Here is a 23,951-nt window from a genome sequence, read left to right as displayed (position 1 = left end):
GAGACAAGTTTCATGGGGGTGTTAAAACGGCACAATTTTGGCTTTGTGAAACTTTCGTCGCGAGAAAGTTTCACGCAAAGTAAAACTGCTTTCTACTCATGCAACCGAAACTTGTGTTGTGAACAAGTTTCAGAATGAAATTGCCCGTGAAACTTGTCTCACAATGCCGTTGCACACTAGTTTCAGCTAAAATTTTCAACGTGTAACAGGGCCTTAAGAATGGCTTCTTTCCTAGATTTGCACCATTGAAACTGCCCCCCCCCCCCCCCCCCCACACACACACACCTGCCTAAACAGCCTAATTATGTTAAACACAATAAACCTTTTATTTTCAATGATTATTTACAACCTTAATCATCATCTGAGCCGCAATTGAAGCTTTTTCTGGAGCTCTTCTCGGACAAGGTCTTGCACGGCATTTATTTCATCAGCTTCGAACGTCTTGTCCATGGATCGGTAGGTGATGCGATAACACTGGCTCTCTTCTTTAGTCTTGGGATGGATGAACGCATCAATCTGCTCAACCTGAAATGAAATAGTACATTTATGAATGTATGTAGCCCAAACTTAGTGTACTAAGCACAGCTTAGAGGCCTTGCAAAACGACCTCAAATTGTATTGAACCCTGAAACAACCTCTAGGCTGATCGAAGTGAAGGCTTGGCTAACTCAAAGATTGAACCCTGAAACAACCTCTAGGCTGATCGAAGTGAGGGCTTGGCTAACTCACAGATTGAACCCTGAAACAACCTCTGTGCTGATCTAAGTCAGGGCATGGTTAACTCACAGATTAAACCCTCAAACAACCTCTGGGCTGATCTAAGTCAGGGCTTGGCTAACTCACAGATTGAACCCTGAAACAACCTCTGTGCTGATCTAAGTCAGGGCATGGCTAACTCACAGATTAAACCCTGAAACAACCTCTGGGCTGATCTAAGTCAGGGCATGGCTAACTCACAGATTAAACCCTGAAACAACCTCTGGGCTGATCTAAGTCAGGGCTTGGCTAACTCACAGATTGAACCCTGAAACAACCTCTGGGCTGATCTAAGTCAGGGCATGGCTAACTCACAGATCGAACCCTGAAACAACCTCTGGGCTGATCAAAGTCAGGGCACGGCTAACTCACGGATCGAACCCTGAAACAACCTCTGGGCTGATCTACCTCAGGGCAAGGCTAAAGCAAACAGAAAAGTCAGGGCATGGCTAATTCACAGATCAAATTGGAATTAAATATGTTAGGTTTTGCACAGTGAGAAACAAGTGCACTAGTGCTATGCCTCCATTGATTCCCTGGTTCACACTTGCATCATCGTCACCACCATAAGCATCCACCAGGGGCATAACCAGGGGGGAAAAGGCCCCTCCCTCACACTGTGAAAACCTATACATACGTACTGATAGTATATGATCACGTGATTTTCAGAAAATGGCAAAATCATGGCTATGCCCCTGTCCACTGGTATCCCAAGCTTAGTGTTGTAACCACTACTTTACCCTAATCCATATGTTCGTTTATACTAAATGTCTGATAATACATGTATATCATTTAAATGTCACACAATCTTCTCACCTTTTCCACAATATCTCCAGCGGCATTTCTCACTACCTCACACAAGTCATTCTGTGAAAAGCCATCAGATATCCAAAAAGCCACATCCTTATATGTCGGAGGATATTTACTGAAAGGTTTGAATTCATTGATGCTGCCATCTTGGAACTGGTCAAGAAACCTTGGGTCTTCACTCCAGAACAGACGGATGTCAGGAATATTGAAAAGCCGCATGGCAAGCCGTTCAAGTCCAATGCCAAATGCCCATCCAATCTGTTCACTTGCTCCAGCTGTTGACAACATGGAATAGAATGGAATTTTTAGCATCGTTATATGTGTAATAGGAATAATCACTTAGGAGAAGTCAGTAAATTGGATACAGAATAGTCTTCAATTGCATTCAGCTTCAAATAGGACACTTCAATTACAAAAAAAATAATTAATATTAGTTATTATTAATTAATATTTAAAAAGGTATAAAAAAGATAAGGCTAATATTTTCCTTCGATAATGCAGGGAGTGGTTGCCAGCCAGGGGCTCATGCATAAAGAGCTCACAGGCGTGCATTTCACCCCGTCACACTATGGCTGGGAATTTCAAAATGTTGCAGGTAATGCTGCAGCTATGTTCCCACGATGAAATTTGTTGAGCGCAATGTTGCAAGAGCAGAGCGCGATTCAACTTCAGATTTGTTGCATGCAACATTGTGTGCAACAAGTTTGGGGTAGACATGCTGCAACAGTCCTGTTGCGTGCAATGTTGCATGCAATGTTGTACTGTGTGTTGGCACCTTAAGGGTGCAAGCTTTGGCTGATGATGGAAAACTGTAGAACCCAGAAAAAAAACCCACTTGAATCAAGGGAGAGACCCAATGAACTCTTCACGTGTGATGCCTAGTTTAGGAATCAAATCAAGGAGGCAGCATGGTTGAGTGGTCATAGCGTCGATCCGGTGGTGCTGAGTTTGAGTCCCGCTGTGGCCACTAGCTGAGACTGTATTTGTCTGATTCCTGATTAGTTCAGATTCGGTTTCTCGACCATGCTTGTAAATAGCTAACTGGTTTGTCTTATTGCCAGTTGGGATTCTTAACCCACTTTATGTTTCTTTGATCATTCATTTCAGTTTCATTAATTAATTGTAGGGCCATAATGTAAACTTTTGGGCTACCAGTAACGTATATCACCCTCCTAAATAAAGTAAATTTATTTAAAATCAAGATTCCTATAGGAGAACGGCAAGTGCACAGTCTAGGAGTATTGCCGAGATTTGCATTTTACTATGAAAAGATAAGAATGATGATGAGTCATTTACCATTGTTTAGTATTTCTTGCTCCATGACACCACAGCCAAGCACTTCCAACCATTCATTATTGAAATTAATCTCCAGTTCCCAGGATGGATGAGTGAATGGAAAATATGTGTCGACCCAGCGTAGCTCAAGATTCTCGCCACAAAGATTTTCAACAATTCCAGTCAATGTCTGCTTGAGGTTAAATTCTACGAGCTTGACAGACTCTAAGGTATGAACCGCCTGGTTATGTTCTGTTCTTTTGCCGTTCTTTTCAAATAAAGTTATGGGATTCTGAAGTGAAAAAATACAAGATGAATTAATTTAATAATTATTTTTGAAATACAACAGAAAATGCTATTGGGTTGCCTGTGTGGAATATAAGCTGGATATCATTTAAATGTAAGATTTCAAACAAGGAAAATGGATGCAGCCTTAGCAACATGGCCATAGCTACTGCTCGGCTACTGGATAAAGTTCCCATACATCAGAAGCAACAAAAGAAAACAGCTATAAAAATGGCGTCATGGAACATTAAGTTGTCTAGTTAAAAGTGGACTAACTGCACTGGGTGGTGGCAGCATTTTGAGTGATAAAGGTATACCGGCTTTGAGGTCCTGGCGGCACACCCCTATCCAAGTTGGGGTGGTAGTACCCCCCCCGGGACCGCTAGTGAGGTAGGTTAGGGGTAAATCCCTATCCCAAAAAGGGACATGGCCTTGAAGAGAGACGAGAGCCACAATCTAGTGACAAATGATGACAAGCAACACAAGAATATTCCGAAATTGTAAGAGGCAGTTGTGAAATTTAGGTGAAGGCAGAATCTCTCCTCACCCCCCACCCCTCTCCCCCTTCCCCCCACTAATAGGTCAGTTCTGGTCAAGATGTTGATCCCCCTACCCCACCCCCCCACCCCCTACCCAAATCCTCGAAACATACCTTGGAATCACCAGACAAATCAAACTTTGTAAACAACCTCACACCTTCCATCTGATGAAACACTGGATAATGATTCCTATCAATCTCATCTCTCCTATACACATCCCCGGTTACAAGAAAAGCATCAAGTCCAGTCCTAATCAAATCTACTTGGTGTGCTGACGTGTGAGCTCTGAGCATATATTCACTATTTATATAATAATTATCATTCTTTGATCTACTGATATGATTTTTTGGCACCAACAAGCTGTCAAAATTTTGATCTACAGTCACAACCGGAGGGATATTGTCCACCATTGTGAATAAAGGGCCATTGCGGTGGCGAAGGTAAGCGGAATACACAAACTCGTGGATTTTATCTTTGAGTATTTTAAGAGGATGGTTTTTGACGTGGTGAAGTCGTCTGTCTGTCTTGGAGAGAATCGATGGAGTCACATTTGTGTTACTGTCGCTCTCGTATCTCTTAGATGAAATAAGTAGCTCTTCGTTTCCTTGAAAAGATGTCGAAGTAATAGCAAATCTTCGCGTGAGAATATAAACTCTGTTTGTGAGAATTTTGAAGGCAGACTTTTTTACTGCAGGCAACATGGCTGTCGTGTCGAAGGTTCTACCACAGGGTACCCAATTACAATAATAAATAAAAAACTTGGAAGTTTATTTTAAATTAGAAAAATTCATTCCTAATCACTACTATATAGGTAATAGTTTAGACATTAGGTACGTACAAGATGTAGTTTCGTGTTTGAAAATAAAAATTATTTTTGAAATACAAACAAAAGTAAACTGCGTTTGGGTTTCCTGTGTTTTTGCGGACAGACAGACAAGACATGAAGAGGGAGTCGTCGCATATTATGGTTTGTATCTGAGGTAACATGCAAATGAGACGGGCTTTCAAATTATTCATATCCTAATAAATATACAACAAGTCTTAAATATACATGTACCATTTCAGGATATGCTCGGCTAGTGCTCCTTCCAACGAAACAAGGTAAGAAAAACATCTCATTTCTTTAGTAAACCGCTTAAAAAGCAATCAAAGCGAGCGAAAATCCATCGCGTGTTGAAGACATGAGATGTTGATGAAGGAAGCGGTGTCTACTGATGTTGGACTTTTTCGTATCTTCTCAAAATCTCTCCTCAAATCGCTTCTTGTATTCGCTATCAGTAGGACATAGCACCAAAGCAGAGGTTTTCTGTTGTATCTGAGGCCGAGATTTACGAATTTAGAGGAGATTTGAAGGGAAACATCTATGCTTCTCGCAAAAATTACCCGGAAATTTTTAACACCAGGTGCATTTCATGGAATGAACAAACTAGACAACCTACATCGAAAAGCGATTCTTCCTTGTACCAAAAAAAATCTCTAAAATGACACATTATTTCCTGTTATTCATTATTTCTCATGCTTATTGAAAAAGGCTTAAAATTTACAGCCAAGGATTAAAATCCCGGGATCCCGAAATAATTAAATTTTGAAGCGTTTTTATCTAGTTTTCTTGGATTTTGAGGCATATTTTCTTAGTTTACCTTTATAATTTTATTTCAACTTCAGGCTCAGGTTTAAAGCGTTTTAGAACAAGCATTTCGGATATCAAAAAATACGAAGAACTTGCGTAATGCAATCCGATAAAAAGTTTTCGATAAATCATACTTTATGTAAATATTTCATAATTATAAGCCGTGGAAATCGTCTTTTCTCGAACAAAAAGACTAAAATTTATAAATTCATACTCTGGTTTTTGATTCCAAATCAATTTTATTTTTCAGACTGGTTCTTTAGGGATTAAAACATGACAACTACAATGGATACGACCCCTGCCCCACAGACAGACGACAGTTGCTTTACATCCATAAATAATTTTGTTATCGAGAAGAAAATAGGTCGAGGACAGTTCAGTGTTGTGTATAAGGCTCGATGTGTCGTCGATAACTCGATTGTAGCTCTCAAAAAAGTACAGGTAAGTGAGCTTACTGAATCTACTTCGCATTTTGTTTTATCGTTTTTTGGCACTACTAGCGTCCTAAATTATAGCCTTTATTTTTGCGACACGACGTGGACACTATTAATTTGAAAACTTGATAATGAAGTGTCATCGATGAAGATGCATCGGAGGAGAAAATTAGGTCATTAAAGGCCTCGGTTGCTAAGGAATTATAACAAGGGTTGTATATTGTAAACAGTGCATTAAGCTAGGGGATAAAAAGAAAACAACATAATGGTGTATAAAGTTTTGTAAACACATATATGCTATACAGGTTAAAATAAACACATTGCACAATTTAGATATACAATTTATTTTTGCTTGTCAAAAAATATGAGTAAGATTATGCAAATCTAACTTTTTCAAATAACATTAAAATAATTATAATCACTTTATTTACCATCATAATTATTGATTTATAATGAGGCTTATAGTAGGCGGGTCCCTTTGGGGGGTATTTTTTGGTATAAGGTGGTCAAACTCAAACCTATAAAAATGAGTTAATTTGGTAAAGTTTGATCTGACTTGAAGCCCAAAGAGAAATTGTACTGGCTATTTTCTAATACGGAAGTTCATAGTTGTCATTATTATGGGATCAATATTAGATTAGGGTTTAGGATAAACCCGGCAACCAATACATGTACCACCCTTAGATGTAAGTCTGCTCTTGTCGTTAACCATCCTATGGTTGCCATAGTTCCAGGGACGCAGAGACGACTGCTATTGCATGCTTTAGACACAAGTCTCTGGCTTGTGAAATTTAAACAACGTCTTCTCACTATGATTGTCGTAAGACAATTTGCTTTACATTTGCAACTTGATGACACAAAAGATCTTTATTTTCTATCACAGATATTTGAAATGATGGATTCCAAGGCTCGGCAAGATTGCATCAAGGAAATTGATCTACTCAAACAGCTAAATCACCCCAACGTTATTAAGTATTATGCTTCATTTATTGAAAATAATGAGGTAAGAAGGGTTTATCATATTGTACCATACCGTAGAGTTCCTGTGGTATGATTACAATGACAAGCAGCCAGTTTTCATTTAAGATTTAGGATTTGGGATTAGCACTAATATAGATTTCCACAACTTAGCCCAGATATCAACCTATTATAATGTGTATGATAACTAAGAATAATGGTAACCTTACAGAGCAGCATGCAAAAGTAGGACTATATTTTATGTATTTGCATACTTACGCCTGTATATACACCAGGCATTTTGCTGCTCAATGATCTTTTATAAACTTTATTTGGTAAATTGTGTTGGTTTAATGTACAAAAGCCAGAGTGCATAGAAGCATGAGAATATATTAAATGTGGCCAGAACATTGCTTAAAAAATTGGCCACCACCAAAGCCTCTCTTCTCTCGTTGCTGACCAAAAGGACAAGATTGATTTTCTTCTATCTCCCCTCTCACCCTCCCACCCTCCCACCCCCAACCTCCAACCCTCCTACCCCCCAACCCCATCCATTTTTCTATCCTGGTTCCTGACCTGACCAAGTGTATATTGCATGTCATATATCTACAGCTGTACAATATGACTTTCAATGGTCCTTTCAATATGTTTTATTTTTTTGACAGCTCAATATCGTCCTGGAATTAGCAGATGCTGGAGATTTATCAAGAATGATCAAAGTAAGTAATCAAGCCTCAGGTGCTTAAGAATCATCAAAAATATAACCTATGATATAACATTAATTTTCTAGGTGCCAATCAGCTTAAAGTTTATAAGTCTCATTATAAGCTGTAAGTGAGGGGCAAAAACCACACTTAATCCTCAATATTATGTAGTTCAATATTGAAACTATTCAGCTCAACTGGTAAAAATTGCATCTGTTTTAGCCTTGTGCACTGTAAGCATTTTAAAATTCCCCTGTCATGCAATGTCCTTTTTTCATGTAATACCAAAACTCACAAGAGCTAAAAATAATTATCATAGCTGATGGAAAGAGCATGGTAATATTGGTAAAACTCTTAAGTTTGAAGGAAATAGCTTCAAAAATCCTGTAGAGTGTGAATTTTGCAAGAAAACCTTTTGTCTTCAGGATTACAAAATTTTGAGTTTTTAAATTTATATGTTTACTCAATTTTTGAACTTTACAGTCAAAACAGCTCAAGTTTACACTCCTAGCTTTCATTAATGATTTCATCATTAGAATATTTGAATTTATTAATATTCTTTCTGAGAATACAAAGACTCAGGGTTCAAAATAATGACTTTTTCAAAACTTAAATTCTGATTCATGGATTATGGTGTTGGTTAATGCTATGCATATATGGAATAATCCAATCAGAATTTGACTTTTGAATCGGTTGTTATTTTGAATCCTGACTCTTTGTATTCTCGGAAAGAATAATAAATATCAATCTTCAAATAATGAAACCATTAATGGAATCTAGGGGATAAGCTTGAGCCATTTTGACTGTAATACCTTACAAATAATTGTACTGCAGTTTGACTAATTTAAACATGCTTGTCACTCTTTCCAGCTGTAAGTATTCTTCTGTCCTGTGAGTTATTACATGACAAAACCTCATTCAGAGAAACTTTTGAAAAGATTAATTATTTGTCCCTTTCCAGCACTTCAAGAAACAGAAGAGGCTTATCCCTGAGAGAACGGTCTGGTAAGTTTAATGACATGTAATGTGCTTGTAAAGTCACTGCTCTTTTACTTATAAAACTCAATAAAGCATCAAGAGCATCTTCATTCAATATTTATCACACTCTTACATTATACCATCACTTTCAATTTGTCACTAAGCATTCAGGAACTCAGTGAACAATTTTTTTTAATTTTTAAATTTTTGTTTTTGTAAAGGAGTATTTTTAAAATATTCCTATTGAATTATATTCCTGTCTGGGCAATTATTACTGAACTCCAGAGGTTCTAATACTCTTCAGATCACTTAATCAGAAAAATAGGGAATGCCATGCTGTGAGAAATTATAAAAACCTTTAAATAACCTCTCCAGGATATATTCAGTCTTATAATTTTTTTATGATTTTTTAAATTTTTAAATTAATTTTACACATTTATTCATTCACATAAACCCGTGCAATAATTCTGTTGTTCTTTTTTCAAAATAATATTAAATTATGTCTGAAACATGTTTATTGGCAAGGGGCCTAGAGAGGACCCAGGAAGTGGAGGAGGGGGGGGGGGGGGTACCCAAAATAGAAAAGTAAAAAAACCCAACATCTTTATTTATTCAATTGATTACCAAAAAAATTAGTCCCCCTCAGTGCCCCCTTCCCTGTACTAGTGTATTTGAATTGAGTTTACATGAAGTATTAGCCTGATAGCAAATATTACAAACAGTTGTTGTCATCTTTTCATCAGTATTGACCATTTAATCTTACTTATGCTCCAGGAAGTACTTCGTTCAACTCACAGCTGCTCTACAACACATGCATTCAAGAAGAGTAATGCACAGAGGTAAGAGAATTAAATTTAACTTATAATGACAATAACGTCCTTTTTTCACAAGGATAGCACTTAATAGCCAGTGGCTAACAAACCTGTGGCCCTCATTCTGTGATCGAATTGGAATTTAGCAGTTGAATTTTCTTATTTAAATTTATCTCAATTCATACCACCTATACACCCCTGCTAGCAGCGTCTCCTTTGTTGGCAATTCTTGGAACGATGGAGACTCTGCTAGCAAGGAACACATGTCATATCTTTGAGTATGTTTGTGAATAAGTTTGAGCAAATAGTACTTTACAGTGCTAACCATATTTTTCAAAGCTTATTTTACTGATGTTGATTGAAGCACAGCTACTTACAAGGGCGGATCCAGCCAAAATTTTAGAGGGGGGCTAATTGAGTTTTTTTCCATCAACACAACGGAAAACAATGAAAAAGAGCATCTAATTCTTCAGTTCTGTTTTGGGTTTTTTTCTGCTGAATAGGGGCTTCAGCCCCTCTTTGCCCCCCTCAATCCACCCTTGACTAACAGTTACTATAAACATATTTTTTTTATAGATATCAAACCAGCAAATGTATTTATCACAGCATCTGGTGTCGTGAAGCTTGGTGATCTGGGGTTAGGTCGCTTCTTCAGCTCCAAGACCACAGCCGCTCACTCACTTGGTAAGTGATTTCACTCCAACCTGGTAGATTCACAATTTGGTAGATATGCAGACAAGATAATAAATAAATACAGAGTGAAACTTTGTTAAGAGTGTAGGACCCTTGACAGTTGCAAATAATAAGCTGGTGACACTACATTCATTCATTTTTTTGATATCGTGAAACAACCTCTGGGCTGATCTAAGACCAGGCACAGCTAACTCACAGGTCAAACCCTGAAACAACCTCTGGGCTGATCTAAGACCAGGCACAGCTAACTCACAGGTCAAACCCTGAAACAACTTCTGGGCTGATCTAAGTCAGGGCATGGCTAACTCACAGATGGAACCTGAAACAACCTCTGGGCTGATCTAAGTCAGGGCATGGCTAACTCACAGATTGAACCCTGAAACAACCTCTGGGCTGATCTAAGTCAGGGCATGGCTATCTCACAGATTGAACCATGAAACAACCTCTGGGCTGATCTAAGTCAGGGCATGGCTAACTCACAGATTGAACCCTGAAACAACCTCTGGGCTGATCTAAGTCAGGGCATGGCTATCTCACAGATTGAACCATGAAACAACCTCTGGGCTGATCTAAGTCAGGGCATGGCTAACTCACATATTGAATTGGAATTTAGCTTACTAACTACTTCTGGCAACATTAACTAAATATTTTTTTACTTTTGCTCCAACAGTTGGCACACCTTATTATATGTCACCGGAGAGAATCCATGAGAATGGGTACAATTTTAAATCAGATATCTGGTCACTTGGCTGCCTGCTGTACGAGGTAAAAATAATGCATAAACATGTACTGCATATATGCTGTCATTCCATGTATTGCTGGCTTTCAATTATTAGCTGATAAAAGAATTTGAATCTCATTATGTGCTCCAAATGGTGGTGAAACACTACAGACAACCTTGTGCTGTCAACCAGAAAGAAATTCTTTTGAAAACTAGCAATTCAGCTTAATATGTACATTCTGCACAAAAAAAGTCAAGTGAAACACAGCAATATAAATTCTGTATCTAGTTAAATGCAAGATTGACTTTCTCTTGACCATTAAATTTTGTCAACCATAAAGTAGCATCTTTCCTTTAAAAACTGTTTTCCGCAAAATGACTGGGTGATGATGGACTGTTGATAGAGTAATTATGGGATGTTGGACAACCATGGCCAACATTTGGTCGGCAGAGTATATGGAGCACTATTCTTGCATTTTACCCTCTAGTTTATTATTAATATTAATAAGAATTGGAAATGCTAATATTGATTTGAAACTTTGACAGATGGCAGCTCTACAGTCTCCATTCTATGGTGATAAAATGAATTTGTACTCACTATGTAAGAAAATTGAACAATGTGACTACCCTCCCCTCCCTTCTGAACATTATTCACAAGAGGTGAGTTTATAGTATTTAGTTTTTTAGTTCTACTCACCCCACCACACCCATATATCAGCAGCCTGACTGACTGACCCACTGACTGACCCACTGACTGACCCACTGACTGACCCAATGACTGACCCACCGACTGACCCACCGACTGACCCACCGACTGACCCACCGACTGACCCACCGACTGACTCACCGACTGACTCACCGACTGACCCACCGACTGACCCACCGACTGACCCACCGACTGACCCACCGACTGACCCACCAACTGATCCACCGACTGACCCACCGACTGACCCACTGACTGACCCACTGACTGACCCACTGACTGACCCACCGATTGACCCAATGACTGACCCAATGACTGCCCACCCACTGACTGACTGAGCCACCGACCAACTGACTGACTGACTGACTGACTGACTTACAGAAAGATAAATAACTTGCTTATTAAAATTTGGACTGGCTAACAAAATGAATTATCCTTTTTTGTTTCAGCTGCGTGACCTTGTAAGCTTGTGCATAAATCCAGACCCTGATCAAAGACCTGATGTGGTCTACGTAAACGAAGTAGCACAGAAAATGCACACCGTTCATTTACATTAATGACAAAATAATATTGTAAGGAATAGTGGGAATGGGTTAGCAATGACTTTTGAAATATGGACTAAGATTTTAATTAGAATTATGGCCGCACCATCACACTTTGAATTTTTTTTTTTTCTTTTTTTTCTCCAGGTTATTACTTCCTGAACTTTCTACTTTTTCAAACCCTGTAAAATAAAGCACTGAGTTAGTGTGACCAAAATAAATTTTATTTTCAATTTGATTGGATTGTCATCAAAAGATTATTTACATTGTGCTTTTTTAAAAAGTGACAATAAACTCAAAGTGTTTAGAGTTCAAGTGTCCTCACTGTGACACTAGTCATCCAAATTCAATGATCTTTTATGATCAAGGAATTCCAAACAATGGCCACAAATTTGTCAAAGCAAGGACATAATATTGACAGGAATCATAAATTAAAACCAAGACATTTAAAAAAAGATCTACAAAAATAATAACTGTGTTATCCCAAAGGCATGAAGATCAACTGTTACATAAATTGTTTGTAAACAATAGGTTATGCACTCAATTGCAAAATCACTGTCATGTTCAAAACCTAGTACATAGAAGCTGAGAATGAAATGTTACACAGGAAGTATGTTAATTGCTATCTTAGTTTCTAGCAATGATTTTTCAACACTCAAGTTTCGAGTTCTCTTTGCTCAGCCTTAGTCTCGGTTGTGTGTTATAATATTTAGCCATTCAACCAAAACCCTGTGGCATTTTAATCAACTTGTATTGTTACGTAGTTCATACATTGCTTACTATACAATGTGCCTTAATAAAAGAAAAGAAAGCATTTGTACACAACCGAGGCTAAGACTGTGCAAAAGAACTCGAAATGGGGGTATTGAGTGCAAAACAGTTTTAGAGTCTAATAGCTCAGTATGGTCCCGGGGGGTGGGGGGACTCTGGGAAAAAAGTACCAGGGATGCTCATTGGAAATGTTCAAAAAGACCCCTAAAAGATACCGGAAGTCTTTAAAAAAGGGGCATGACTGAATGATTTTTAACCCCTAAGAGATACCACAACAAATTCAATTCTCACAAATTCAAACAATTCTCTCCTTTTCTGACACCCTAAGAGATACCGGAAAATGCTGATTTTCAAAAATTCACACTTGGCACCCTAAAAGATGCCAAATCACAAATTTTTACCCCTAAGAGATACGACGAGCATCCCCGGTACTTTTTTCCTGGAGTTCCCCCCCACCAGGAGTATGAAACACTTTTAACATTTCATTTAATTAGTATTCTTAGTGTTTCTGCATGTTCATGCTTAATGATATCAATAAGCAAAGTGTTTAACTCTTAATTATAAGCTGTAAAGAGGATTCAATGCAATTTCAAATTTTCTTATTCTGGCTTCTAGTGGGTAATTTTAAAACGCTGCTCTTGACTAGTAGGAATAGTTTCTTCCTGAATTATTCCATTTTTTCAGTAAATAATCCTTGTAAATACCTAACTTATAGAATGATTATGATTATTGTCTAACTACTCAGCTCTTGCAACAGAAACGAGAAAAAAGCATTGCCCTCATTAGCCATTAGCAAGAAGGCATAATTTTTAACAAAGACTAAAAGTGCATCATGGTCTAAATTGGTACAAACATCTTTGGTTAGGTCCACTGTACCCAAGCTAGACCAGAATGCACCTTCGTAGTTGCACTTGGAATAGGCAATACTTGCTCTTCTAGTTTGTAAATTAATAAACTGTCCTAAATCAGTATTATACCTCGAAATGGAGGAGTTTTAATATATAATATGAGTATGAGCATTCTCTCTCAATCAAGAGTGAAATACACATATTTATTAATAATTATTGACTATTAATTTATTAGTATGGAAAGAGTATTTGATTTTAGTGAGTGTTGTATGTATCTAAAATATGTCAATGAAAATGTAAAACGTTTTATGTCAATGTCTCTTCTTTGTCTGTAAGGGAACATTGATTATCCAACCCCCTCCCCTCCCTCAGTCTCAAGATCCTGTTGGGGTACATTTTAGCAAGGGACATGGCCTTGAAACAGCAAAACAAGAGCCACCAACTAGCGACAAATGACATACTGCTCTCATAAATTACAAATAGCGAGGTCCTGTTAGGGGTAAAATCTGACAGCAACACAAGAACATTCCAAAATTGCAACATTCAGATGAAGGACTCACCCTCACCCCAATAGGGCCTCCCTCTGTTTCCTGCCCTCTCCATTGTTGCATTAAAAAACTGTCCCTCCATCATTGCTAACAATAATAATTCTGTTAACTAGTATTTTAAGGACCTGTTTTTTCATTGACTCCGTTTTCCACTCAAAGTGTTTTGTTTGCCCCCCCCCCCCCCCCCAATTCTCCCAATAAAAAATGATGGTACCTTGTGTACACCACTGACAGCCCTGCCTCCCTTAGGCTTAGATATTGGAAATATGAAATTGTTTGGGGGTCAAGAAAATAAAGATATTCATTTGCGGTTTTGGATATTCTGCAAACAAGGGAGCTGCAAGCTGAAGTTAATTTTTCTGTAGAAGTTAATTTTTAAAAATCGGTCATAAAAAAATTTAAGAAATGAAATGTCTAAGTTCATAGAATATTGAGAATTGCAGTAAGCCCTAAAGGGCCCTAAACCCTGAGAATGACCTTTTGGGTGGAGGGGGGAGGAGAAGGGGTTGTGATCTTACTCCCCACCCCCTCCCCCACAATACTAAAAGCTATCGTAACCGGACGTGACTACAGTCACGGTTTCTCCAGTGAGATAAATTTAAAACGTGTCTAGTCTGGATCTTTTCTTGGCTTTATTACCAACATTACTTCAATTTTGTAGCCTCCACTAACAATTTTATAGCTAGCACGTACCATTATGCTCTCCTCAAGGCCTATCCTCACTCTCCTTCGCAATACTACACGAAGAATCGCTCCAACAACACTTAGAACATTCCATATCGAACCCTGTCAGAAACTCAACTTCATCGATGGACAACGCGTTGATCCCTGCACACAGGAAGGCCCAGGGGAAATAATAATAACTGAACCCGCTACTGGACACGTTTTATGCGAAGCTAAAGGTTCAGGAAAGGAGGAGGTACATAGAGCAGTACAATCAGCTGCGACGGCGTTCAAAGGATGGTCTTCAATGAGTGGAAGTGAGAGAGGAAGGATTTTACACACGGCGTCACGCATTGTGAGGAGCAGAAAGGACCAGATAGCTACGTTAGAGGTTAAAGATAACGGTATGGAAATCTTAATGTTAGATTAATTGGATTAGATAGCAATGTTTTGTTTTTGGTTTTACATGTGTGGATCGACGTCAGCTGGCATGGATGCACCACAAATAAACCTGTGAAAAAGCACTTGAAGTCTTAAACAAGATAAATCCTGCAAAACTCTTCGCACTATTTAGCATTATTATGTTAGTACTTTTAACATAAGCTTATGTGCAAAGAAATTTTACAAGTTTTATATTAATTTAGTAGTAAAAAGCGTTGTGAATCCTGATTAGGATTACATCTCATGAAGAGATATTCGGGGGGGGGGGGGGAGTACTGAATATTCTGTCTCACTACATGCTATGCCCTGGAGGTGGTACCCTACTGGGGGTCAAGAGTGACGTAATGCTAGTGCACTTGCCTCACTTCTGTGGTCTTGCATTCAATTTCTGGACTCAGCATCATAAGTGAGTAGAGTTTGTTGGGTCTCTCCCTTGATTCAGGGGTTCCTTGCTTGGGTTCTCTGGTTTTCCTCTCTCCGCGAAAACTGGCAAGCTAAATTCCAATTGGATCTATGAGTTAGCTGTGCCATGACGTGTTTCAGGGCTGGAGTGAAACCTCCATAATATACTTTTTAATAGGTAAACCGTACCATGAAGCATGCTGGGATATCGATAATGTTGCTGACGTCTTGGAATATTTCGCTGGTGTTGCACCTACACTGGGTGGTGAGCATATACAACTACAGAATGGATCTTTTGCTTACACAAGACGAGAAGCCTTAGGAGTCGTTGGAGGTTAGTGAAGAGCTTGATAAACTGCGATAGCATACTGTCTATCTATCTGACTGTCTGTCTGATTGACTGAATGACTGACATCTGAAGTGACTGTCTGACTGACTGTCTGAAGGACTAAACTGATTGTCTGAATGACTAAACTGACTGTATTTCTGAGTGACTGACTGACTGTCTCTCTGTCTGACTAAATGTCTGTCTGTCTGAGAATGATCAATGGGTAAATAGAAGGTTGAAGCAAAGAATGAGGATTCAACTGAATACCTTTGAGGAAAAACCCTTAAAGCAACTTCTTCTTAACAAACACACTCTCTCACTTATGTAACTGATATCTCTTTTCCAGCAATTGGAGCATGGAATTACCCCATCCAAATCGCATCATGGAAAGTTGGGCCGGCTCTTGCCTGTGGTAACACTGTAGTCTTCAAGCCATCGCCACTAACCCCCCTGTCAGCTGTTGTTCTTGCCGAGATCATAACTGAAGCTGGAGCTCCTGCTGGTGCTTTTAATGTCGTTCAAGGGGATGCATTTACTGGTCAGCTACTCTGTACTCATGAAAATGTCGCAAAGGTTTCTTTCACTGGATCAGTGGAGACGGGAAAAAGAGTAAGTTATGGGGTATCAGTGTTCCATGCTTTTTCTGAAAGGATCGGTGAGATATTCATAACAAAAACCCTTAATAGTCCCCTTTTCTCATTCAGATAACTACTAGTTTACAGTGTAGTCCACAAATTATGAAATGAAGAAATAATCAAAGAAACATAAAGTGTTTTAAGAATCCCAACTGGCAAGGAGGCAAGCCAGTTGGCTATTTACAAGCATGGTCGAGAAACTGAATTTGAACTAATCAGAAACCAGGACAAATACAGTCTCAGCTAGTGGCCACAGCGGGACTCGAACCCAGCACCACAAGATTGTGAGACCGATACTATGACCACTCGACCATGCTGCCTCCTCAAAGTGATGCCCAGGGGGGAAAGGCAAGTGTAGTGACTATCACTACTCCACCACGTGGGGTGGGGGGTACCCTCATATATGGACTATACGGGGATGATCCGCTGAACACGGTATGGTTTTTCGAGCTTCTTATCATAAACAGGGTATGCAATTTCACTCAAGTTCCAAGTTCTTCCTGAGTTCCCTGTCATATTTAGGGTTTCTACTTTCGTATTGATCGAAACTGGTTATTATGGTCGTAAAAAAATGATACACGAGATGACATGATAATTAAGACAGGAACTCAGTGCAATAAATTATATCTTTTCTCATAAACAGGGTCCACGAATTTGAGTTTTTTGTCATAAACAGGTACCCCTTTCAGAATCCCAGCGGAACACCCCTACCCAAATTCTGGTGGAGTACCCCCCCCCCCCCAGGTACTCCACCTTAGCAGCAAAACAATGACAAGTACCAAAGGTAGTTTTGAAGCGTGCAACAAGAAAAAAAAACCATCTTCATTTTTGTTTCTGTCTACCAGATAATGGCATCCTGTGCTGAGGGGGTAAAAGAAGTCACGTTAGAACTTGGTGGAAAATCCCCTCTTATAATATTTAGTGATGCTGACATTGAAAATGCAGTGAATGGTGCTTTGATGGCAAATTTCTTGAGCCAGGGACAGGTAAAGAGTTTTAATTTTATTCCATAAACTTCTGTCCCCATATACATTTGATTGGGAGTGACAGATTCTGATTTCAAAAGCGTACCCAGACCCTCCCCACCCCTTGGAATTTCCAATCTGCTTTCAAGGGGGAGGTATGGATATTTTCTTGAACCACACCTTCTCAGACCCTCCCCACCCCCTGGGAATTCCAATCTCCTTATACGATCTTTAGAATTTCCTGTAATCCTTCCACAGGTGTAGTCTCCTCACACCCTACCAAGCCTTTGGAAATTTCAATCCAATTCCATTCAGAAGATGTGAATATTTTCTGGAATTACATAACATACCTTTCCCATGACCCTATTGAGCCCTTCTACTTATTGTTTTATATTGTATTGTATTGTATTGTATTCGTAAACTTGTATCCAATAATTTTTCTAGGTTTGCTCCAATGGCACCCGTGTATTCGTTGAGGAGTCTATCAAAGATGCCTTCCTTCAACGTGTTGTAGATAGAACTAAAAAGATCCATGTTGGTAACCCAATGGACCCCAAGACACAGATGGGTGCCCTCATCTCTGGGAATCATCTCTTGAAGGTTCTGGAATATGTAAAGATTGGAAAGGATGAGGTACAGTAGCTAGAGGATGTGTAGGAAATGAAAGTGAGGTTGTTTTTGTTGTTGCTTGTTTTGGGGCAGATGAAGGAGGGAACTAATGGAAAGAAGGATGGAAGGAAAAATGGAAGGGAAGGAAGGAAGGAGAGTGGCAATGAATAAATGAAGGAAAAAAGAAAGAGAAAGGGAGGGAGGAAGGACAAAGGTAACAAATAAAAAGAAGGAAAGAATGAAAGAAGGATGGAAGGAAAGTAGGAAAGAGAGTGGGAATAAATAAAGGAAGAAAAAAAAAAGGAATAAAGAAAGGGAAGAGAAAAAAGAAGGAATGCAGGTATGGCATGGGTAGGTGGACAAGTGAATGAATGGGTGGGTGACTTGGTGGATGGGTAGGCAAGTAGGGTTGGGTGTGTAAGTTCATGAGTGGTTTAGTCAAATGAGTAGATGGATGATAGAGTATGTGAATGGGTAGATAATTGAACAAATGCTTCATTACTCCACAGGGAGCCCATGTACTATGTGGTGGTGAGCCACTAAAACTAAGTGACCCAAAGTTTAGTGGCGGGTTTTACATGTCGCCCTGTGTTATGGCCGAATGCACCGATGACATGACTGTAGTGAAAGAAGAGATCTTTGGTCCTGTTATGACTGTACTGTCATTCAATTCTGAGGAAGAAGTCATCGAACGAGCCAATAAAACCCACTTTGGCCTGGCTGGTGGAGTTTTCACAAAGTAAGCAAATATATATCTTTGAATGTCTTTTTTCAGTGGCAAACATAAAAGTTGTGGGTACATACTGTATGTACTCTCACCTCTAGGGTCTCAGGTTACATACATGCATACAGACAGACAGACAGACAGACAGACAGACAGACATACAAACAAACTCCAATTTCATGTGTGAGGTAGCCGTGCCATGATTTAGACCAGATGTAACCCAGATTGTTTCAGGGTGAATCTGTGAGTTAGCTATGCCTCACAAAGATCAGCACTGAAATTGTTTCAGAGTTCAACAAAATTAAGAACAATGTTTGACAGAGCTAACTTATTTGTTTCGTTATGTTCTTAGAGACTTGAATCGTGCACATCGAGTCGTTGCTAATCTTCAAGCTGGTAGTTGCTGGATCAACAACTTCAACCTGACACCTGCCGAGGTCCCTTTTGGTGGCTACAAGATGTCAGGAATTGGGCGTGAGGGAGGACGAGCCTCTATCGAATATTACACACAGCTTAAAACTGTCTACGTCGAAATGGGTGAAGTAGAAACCCCATTCCCCCTTTGAATAACTTAATCAAATATTTTATTTCAAAAAAAAATTTTTCAAGATAGCTATCCGTTTTTACGTAGGCAAAGTATTTTCCCATTTGAGACCATGATCCATTCCCTTCATCCGTATTGTGTAGTTCCAAAAATTATTCATACCCCCTTCAAGGAGGAATTTTTTTAAGACACCCCCCTACCCCCCAGAAATACCAATTTTCTTCCATACAAATTCTGTAATTTTTGTTCTTTCTCTGACCCGCCTACTCTTTGGAAATTCCAAATTCCTCTGTGGGGTGGGTATGGATGGTGGAACTACACATTGAAGTATCTCATAAGCCTTAACACTGAGGTAGTAAACAAAAATATAATGCTAAAGGGAGCATTCTCTTGAGAAGACGTTTCTTTGTTTTACTGAAGAAAAAATCATACTCAAGGGAATACTGAATCTTTAACCCCAAATAAAATTGATTGGAGCATAACGCGGGGTTTTGGTTATCTTGTAGTAGACTTTACTACAGGGAATCCATAATGAATGGATTTAAGGGAAACTGCTTGTACTGTAAACCTATGTATATTTAATAAATATATAGAAATAAATAATTGTAATATATCAAAATAGTCACCTTTTGAATGAATTACCTCAGATAAAACTAACGACACATTCGCATTCAACTGATAAAAAATATTGCAAATATGATGCTTATGGCCAAGATGCATGCTAGGAAGGATGAGGGCCATTTATTACTAGGGTACCTGTGCATTTATTTGTGGAAATACTTCAATTTTGAGTTTTTTTTTGCTCAGTCTTAGTCTCGGTCGCACGTTATAATATTCCGCTATTCAACCTAAACCTGTGGCATTCTAATCAACTTGTATTGTTACGTAGTACGTATATTCCTTACTATACAATGGACCATCATAAAAGAAAAGAACACATTGTCATGCTATATGTCATATGATACCATAGCATTGACTGAAACCCTATATCCATCTATCAGACTGTATGATACACATTCGTAGCCCGAATTGTTATACTCAAAATAAAGCCATATTTCGCAACCACCAAGGAACAGAAATCATTACATGGTGCCAGAAGTGAAAGGTAAAACATACATCGACATTCGGTAAGTGGTTAAATCAGATACCAAGACAGGAAATAAAAGAAAACAGCTAGCAGACCGCGTCAGTGATAGAACATCATGGCCGCAGGGTTCACGCCACCCGTTATGTACTGGCAAACCAGCGATATCAACGACGAATTCGCCAGATTCAAGCAATACTGTAATCTAATTTTCAATGACCCATTTGCAAAGAGGTCAGATAATGAAAAATCCTCGTACATCCTACTATGGATAGGCCGTCAAGGCGTAGATATCTATAATAGTTTCACTTGGGACAGCGAAGACGAGAAAACAAATCCCGAGGACATTTGGTCAAAATTTGAAAAACATTTAGCGCCGAGAACAAATTTCAGGCTAGCTAGGTACCAGCTACAGCAGATGAAGCAATCAAACGACGAGAATATTGATGATTTTATGACCAAATGTCGCAATCATGCCAAAAAATGCAAATTTCGTGACCAGCTTGAAATAAACGAGCGCTTAATCGAGCAGCTTATCATAGGCACCAAATATCGAAAAGCACAAGAGCGTATACTAGAATATGGAGATGACCTTACATTAGATAAAGCCATAGATATAGCTAGAACATATGAAGCTACATTAGCGCATGTGGCCCAGCTCCAGAGTGATGATGACAAACATGTTCAAGCTGTCAGGAAATACGAGAATCGGCACAGGAAATGCGGAAATTGCGGAGGCGAACACGCGACAAAGAAATGCCCCGCATATGGTTCGACTTGCAATTTCTGTTCAAGATTGAACCACTGGGCTAAAGTATGCCGTCAGAAAGGCAACCCTAGTGAATCAGAAAACCCAAGCGCTAGAAAAGAACAACCATACAAACAACGCAATAACAATAGGGAAGCACGCCAAGGCCGACGCGCTGTGCATGAAATGCAAACAGATGACGATTTCAATGAAGATTTCAATACCCTACATTTCCAATCGATAATAATTGGAACCATACGCCCGGTGGAACGCAGGGACGAAGCATTCGCTACTATCAGCATACAACTTCCACATTTCCCGAAAAACCGAGCGCAACTTAAAGCAAAACTCGACACCGGTGCGCAAGCAAACATCTTGCCATTAAAATTATATCAAAGCATGTTCCCGCAGAACGTCGGGACGGACGGTGAACCAAACCAAAATGCATTGAAGCCATCCAAAACCATACTCACAGCATATGTTGGAGCGAAAATAAAGCAACTAGGTACTTGCGAAATACAGTGCAGCTATGAAGGCATGACTACGACCGCGCTCTTTTATGTCACTGACGCGCCAGGCCAAGCAATCATTGGGTTGCCAACAGCACTAGACCTCAAATTAATCTCTTTGAACTGTTCTGTCGAAACACAGAATGAAGGTACACAACCACGAAAAGAAACTGCAAGACCCACAAACAACACGAACAAAATAAGCAGCAAGGAACAACTGCTCGCGCAATACCCCCAATGCTTTGACGGAATAGGTAAATTTCAAGGAGAATATCACATCACACTGGACCCAAATGTACCCCCTGTCATTCACTCACCGAGACGCGTGCCATTAAGCCTCAAAGATGACATTAAACGGGAACTAGATGAGATGGCCGCCCAAGGTATCATCACCAAAGTACGAGAAGGGGAGCCGACGGCATGGGTCAATAGTTTAGTATACAGAAGGAAATCCACTGGCAGACTTAGAATATGTCTTGACCCTAAAGATTTAAATGCTGCCATACAACGAGACCATCACGTAACACCCACCCTTGAGGAAATCTTGCCCAAGCTGAGCGGATCAAAATATTTCTCCATTCTAGACGCGAAGTGTGGATATTGGAATGTTGTACTCGACACACCATCAAGTTACCTGACTACCTTCAATTCCCCATTTGGCCGCTACAGGTTTAAACGAATGCCATTTGGGCTGAGAATGTCGCAAGACGTTTTCCAAGCCAAGATTGACCAGACATTTGAGGGTTGCGATGGTGTTATTGGCATCGTGGATGACATCGTGGTTTATGGAAAAACGGAGGAAGAACATGACATCAATTTAAAGGCGATGGTTGAAAAATGCAAAGAAACAGGCCTAAAACTCAACCCAGACAAGTGCCATATCAAACAGAACAAAATAAAGTTCTACGGCATCATCTGCAGTGAAAACGGTATCCAGCCCGATCCCGCCAAAATATCAGTGCTGAGGCAGATGAAAGAACCGGTTGATCGCCGCGAACTACAAACGTTCCTTGGGCTAGCCACCTACATGTCCCCATTCATCGCAAACCTAAGCATCCTGACCGCACCCCTGAGAGGATTATTGAAGGAAGACACACCCTTCCAATGGAATGCCGACTACCAGGCCGCCTTCGAGAAAATCAAGAACTCGATAAGTGAAGAAATCACCCTCACCTATTTTGACGAAACAAAAGATGTAACGCTCCAGGTAGACGCCTCAACAAAAGGCCTTGGTGCAGCCCTCATGCAAGAGGGCAAGCCCATAGCATTCGCCAGCAAAGCGCTAACCGACGTCGAAACACGCTATGCAAATATAGAGAGAGAGCTCCTCGCAGTAGTCTATGGTTGTGAGCGTTTCCACACATACCTGTTTGGCCGTCCATTTACAGTGCAATCCGATCATAAGCCGCTGGAAAGCATACACCTCAAACACCTCACATCAGCCCCACCACGATTACAGAGAATGTTGCTGAGATTACAACCATACGATATCAAGATCAGATGCGTACCAGGAAAAGACATGCTGTTGGCTGATGCACTATCACGACTCTCCCCAGAAGAGAAATACCCGATAGAGAACGAGAGAATACAAGTGCACGAGATCTATCCACATTTCAGCACCGAAATGATCGAGCGGATAAGAGCTAACACGGACTTAGATCAAGAGCTGACCTGCCTAAAGAAAATGGTATACGAAGGTTGGCCAACGATGATTAAGCAAGTATCAAACATGCTGAAGCCATACTGGTCCTTTAGAGATGAAATCACAATTGACGACGGCATCCTAACCAAAGGACAACGGATCATAGTTCCTTCTACCATGCAAAAAGAAATCCTGGACAAACTACACGCTAGCCATCAAGGAGCAGAAAAAACCAAACTCCGAGCAAGATCAGCCGTATACTGGAAGAACATGAACAACGACATCGACAAAATCACCCAATCTTGCGTAACGTGCCAGGAGTTTCTACCAAGTAATCCGAAACAGCCACTGCTACAAACCGAAATACCACCACGACCATGGCACACGATCGCTACTGACCTATTCTACATCAACGAGTCTGAATATCTACTTGTAGCTGACTACTACTCGAAATATCCATTCATAAGGAAAATTCCCAGAGGGCAGAGTAGCAGTAAGCAGGTTATTGAGTTGATGAAGCAAATCTTCAGTGAACAAGGAGTACCAAAGATTGTAAGATCCGACAACGGGCCCCACTACAGCAGTGCTAGTTTTCATGAATTTGCCAAAGAATACGGATTTGAACATATCACCAGTTCTCCTCACTACCCC

At 39.7% G+C, this 23,951-nt stretch overlaps 3 protein-coding genes across 4 annotated transcripts; 2 read left to right on the top strand and 1 right to left on the bottom strand.

The window, feature by feature from the left end:
• Nucleotides 1-302: 302 nt before the first annotated feature.
• On the bottom strand, nucleotides 303-4,381 carry LOC116300316 (phenylalanine--tRNA ligase, mitochondrial). The gene is made up of 4 exons (XM_089024611.1): nucleotides 3,779-4,381; nucleotides 2,863-3,133; nucleotides 1,573-1,841; nucleotides 303-525 (listed from the first exon to the last, which is right to left on the bottom strand). The coding sequence occupies exons 1-4, from the start codon at nucleotides 4,364-4,366 to the stop codon at nucleotides 358-360; spliced, it is 1,296 nt and encodes a 431-aa protein (XP_088880737.1). The 5' UTR covers nucleotides 4,367-4,381; the 3' UTR covers nucleotides 303-357.
• Nucleotides 4,382-4,631: 250 nt separating this feature from the next.
• Nucleotides 4,632-13,767, top strand: LOC116300324 (serine/threonine-protein kinase Nek7). Of its 2 annotated transcripts, XM_031709172.1 has the most exons (11): nucleotides 4,632-4,766; nucleotides 5,546-5,736; nucleotides 6,613-6,732; nucleotides 7,352-7,405; nucleotides 8,352-8,395; nucleotides 9,143-9,207; nucleotides 9,757-9,864; nucleotides 10,544-10,638; nucleotides 11,141-11,254; nucleotides 11,747-11,869; nucleotides 11,987-13,767. In XM_031709172.1, exons 2-10 carry the CDS (start codon nucleotides 5,569-5,571, stop codon nucleotides 11,852-11,854), a joined length of 876 nt encoding a protein of 291 aa, XP_031565032.1. In that variant the 5' UTR covers nucleotides 4,632-4,766; nucleotides 5,546-5,568; the 3' UTR covers nucleotides 11,855-11,869; nucleotides 11,987-13,767. The 2 variants fall into 2 exon arrangements, with proteins under 2 accessions (XP_031565032.1, XP_031565031.1); XM_031709171.1 differs by having other exon boundaries at nucleotides 11,747-13,767.
• An 810-nt stretch (nucleotides 13,768-14,577) lies between these two features.
• On the top strand, nucleotides 14,578-19,936 carry LOC116300320 (4-trimethylaminobutyraldehyde dehydrogenase). Its single transcript, XM_031709167.2, has 7 exons — nucleotides 14,578-15,073; nucleotides 15,691-15,846; nucleotides 16,187-16,449; nucleotides 17,321-17,461; nucleotides 17,885-18,073; nucleotides 18,559-18,788; nucleotides 19,126-19,936. The coding sequence occupies exons 1-7, from the start codon at nucleotides 14,704-14,706 to the stop codon at nucleotides 19,337-19,339; spliced, it is 1,563 nt and encodes a 520-aa protein (XP_031565027.1). The 5' UTR covers nucleotides 14,578-14,703; the 3' UTR covers nucleotides 19,340-19,936.
• Nucleotides 19,937-23,951: the final 4,015 nt, after the last annotated feature.

The sequence above is a fragment of the Actinia tenebrosa genome, unplaced genomic scaffold, assembly GCF_029948245.1.
Source record: "Actinia tenebrosa isolate PJP-AT-01 unplaced genomic scaffold, QUT_ActTen_1.0 PGA_scaffold9__36_contigs__length_13948895, whole genome shotgun sequence".
Classification (NCBI taxonomy): Eukaryota; Metazoa; Cnidaria; class Anthozoa; order Actiniaria; family Actiniidae; genus Actinia; species Actinia tenebrosa.
Note: the sequence above shows the minus strand (reverse complement) of the source record. Positions and strands in the feature narration are given on the sequence as shown.

Coding starts and splice junctions, on each gene's coding strand:
- LOC116300316 (XM_089024611.1), bottom strand. CDS start 4,366: ATGTTGCCTGCAGTAAAAAAGTCTGCCTTCAAAATTCTCACAAACAGA. Junction 1,842..2,862: donor GCAAGAAATACTAAACAATG/GTAAATGACTCA, acceptor TGTTGTCAACAG/CTGGAGCAAGTGAACAGATT. Junction 526..1,572: donor CTGGAGATATTGTGGAAAAG/GTGAGAAGATTG, acceptor ATTTCATTTCAG/GTTGAGCAGATTGATGCGTT.
- LOC116300320 (XM_031709167.2), top strand. CDS start 14,704: ATGCTCTCCTCAAGGCCTATCCTCACTCTCCTTCGCAATACTACACGA. Junction 17,462..17,884: donor ATTTCTTGAGCCAGGGACAG/GTAAAGAGTTTT, acceptor TAATTTTTCTAG/GTTTGCTCCAATGGCACCCG. Junction 18,074..18,558: donor TAAAGATTGGAAAGGATGAG/GTACAGTAGCTA, acceptor ATTACTCCACAG/GGAGCCCATGTACTATGTGG.
- LOC116300324 (XM_031709172.1), top strand. CDS start 5,569: ATGACAACTACAATGGATACGACCCCTGCCCCACAGACAGACGACAGT. Junction 5,737..6,612: donor TAGCTCTCAAAAAAGTACAG/GTAAGTGAGCTT, acceptor TTTCTATCACAG/ATATTTGAAATGATGGATTC. Junction 11,255..11,746: donor CTGAACATTATTCACAAGAG/GTGAGTTTATAG, acceptor TTTTTGTTTCAG/CTGCGTGACCTTGTAAGCTT.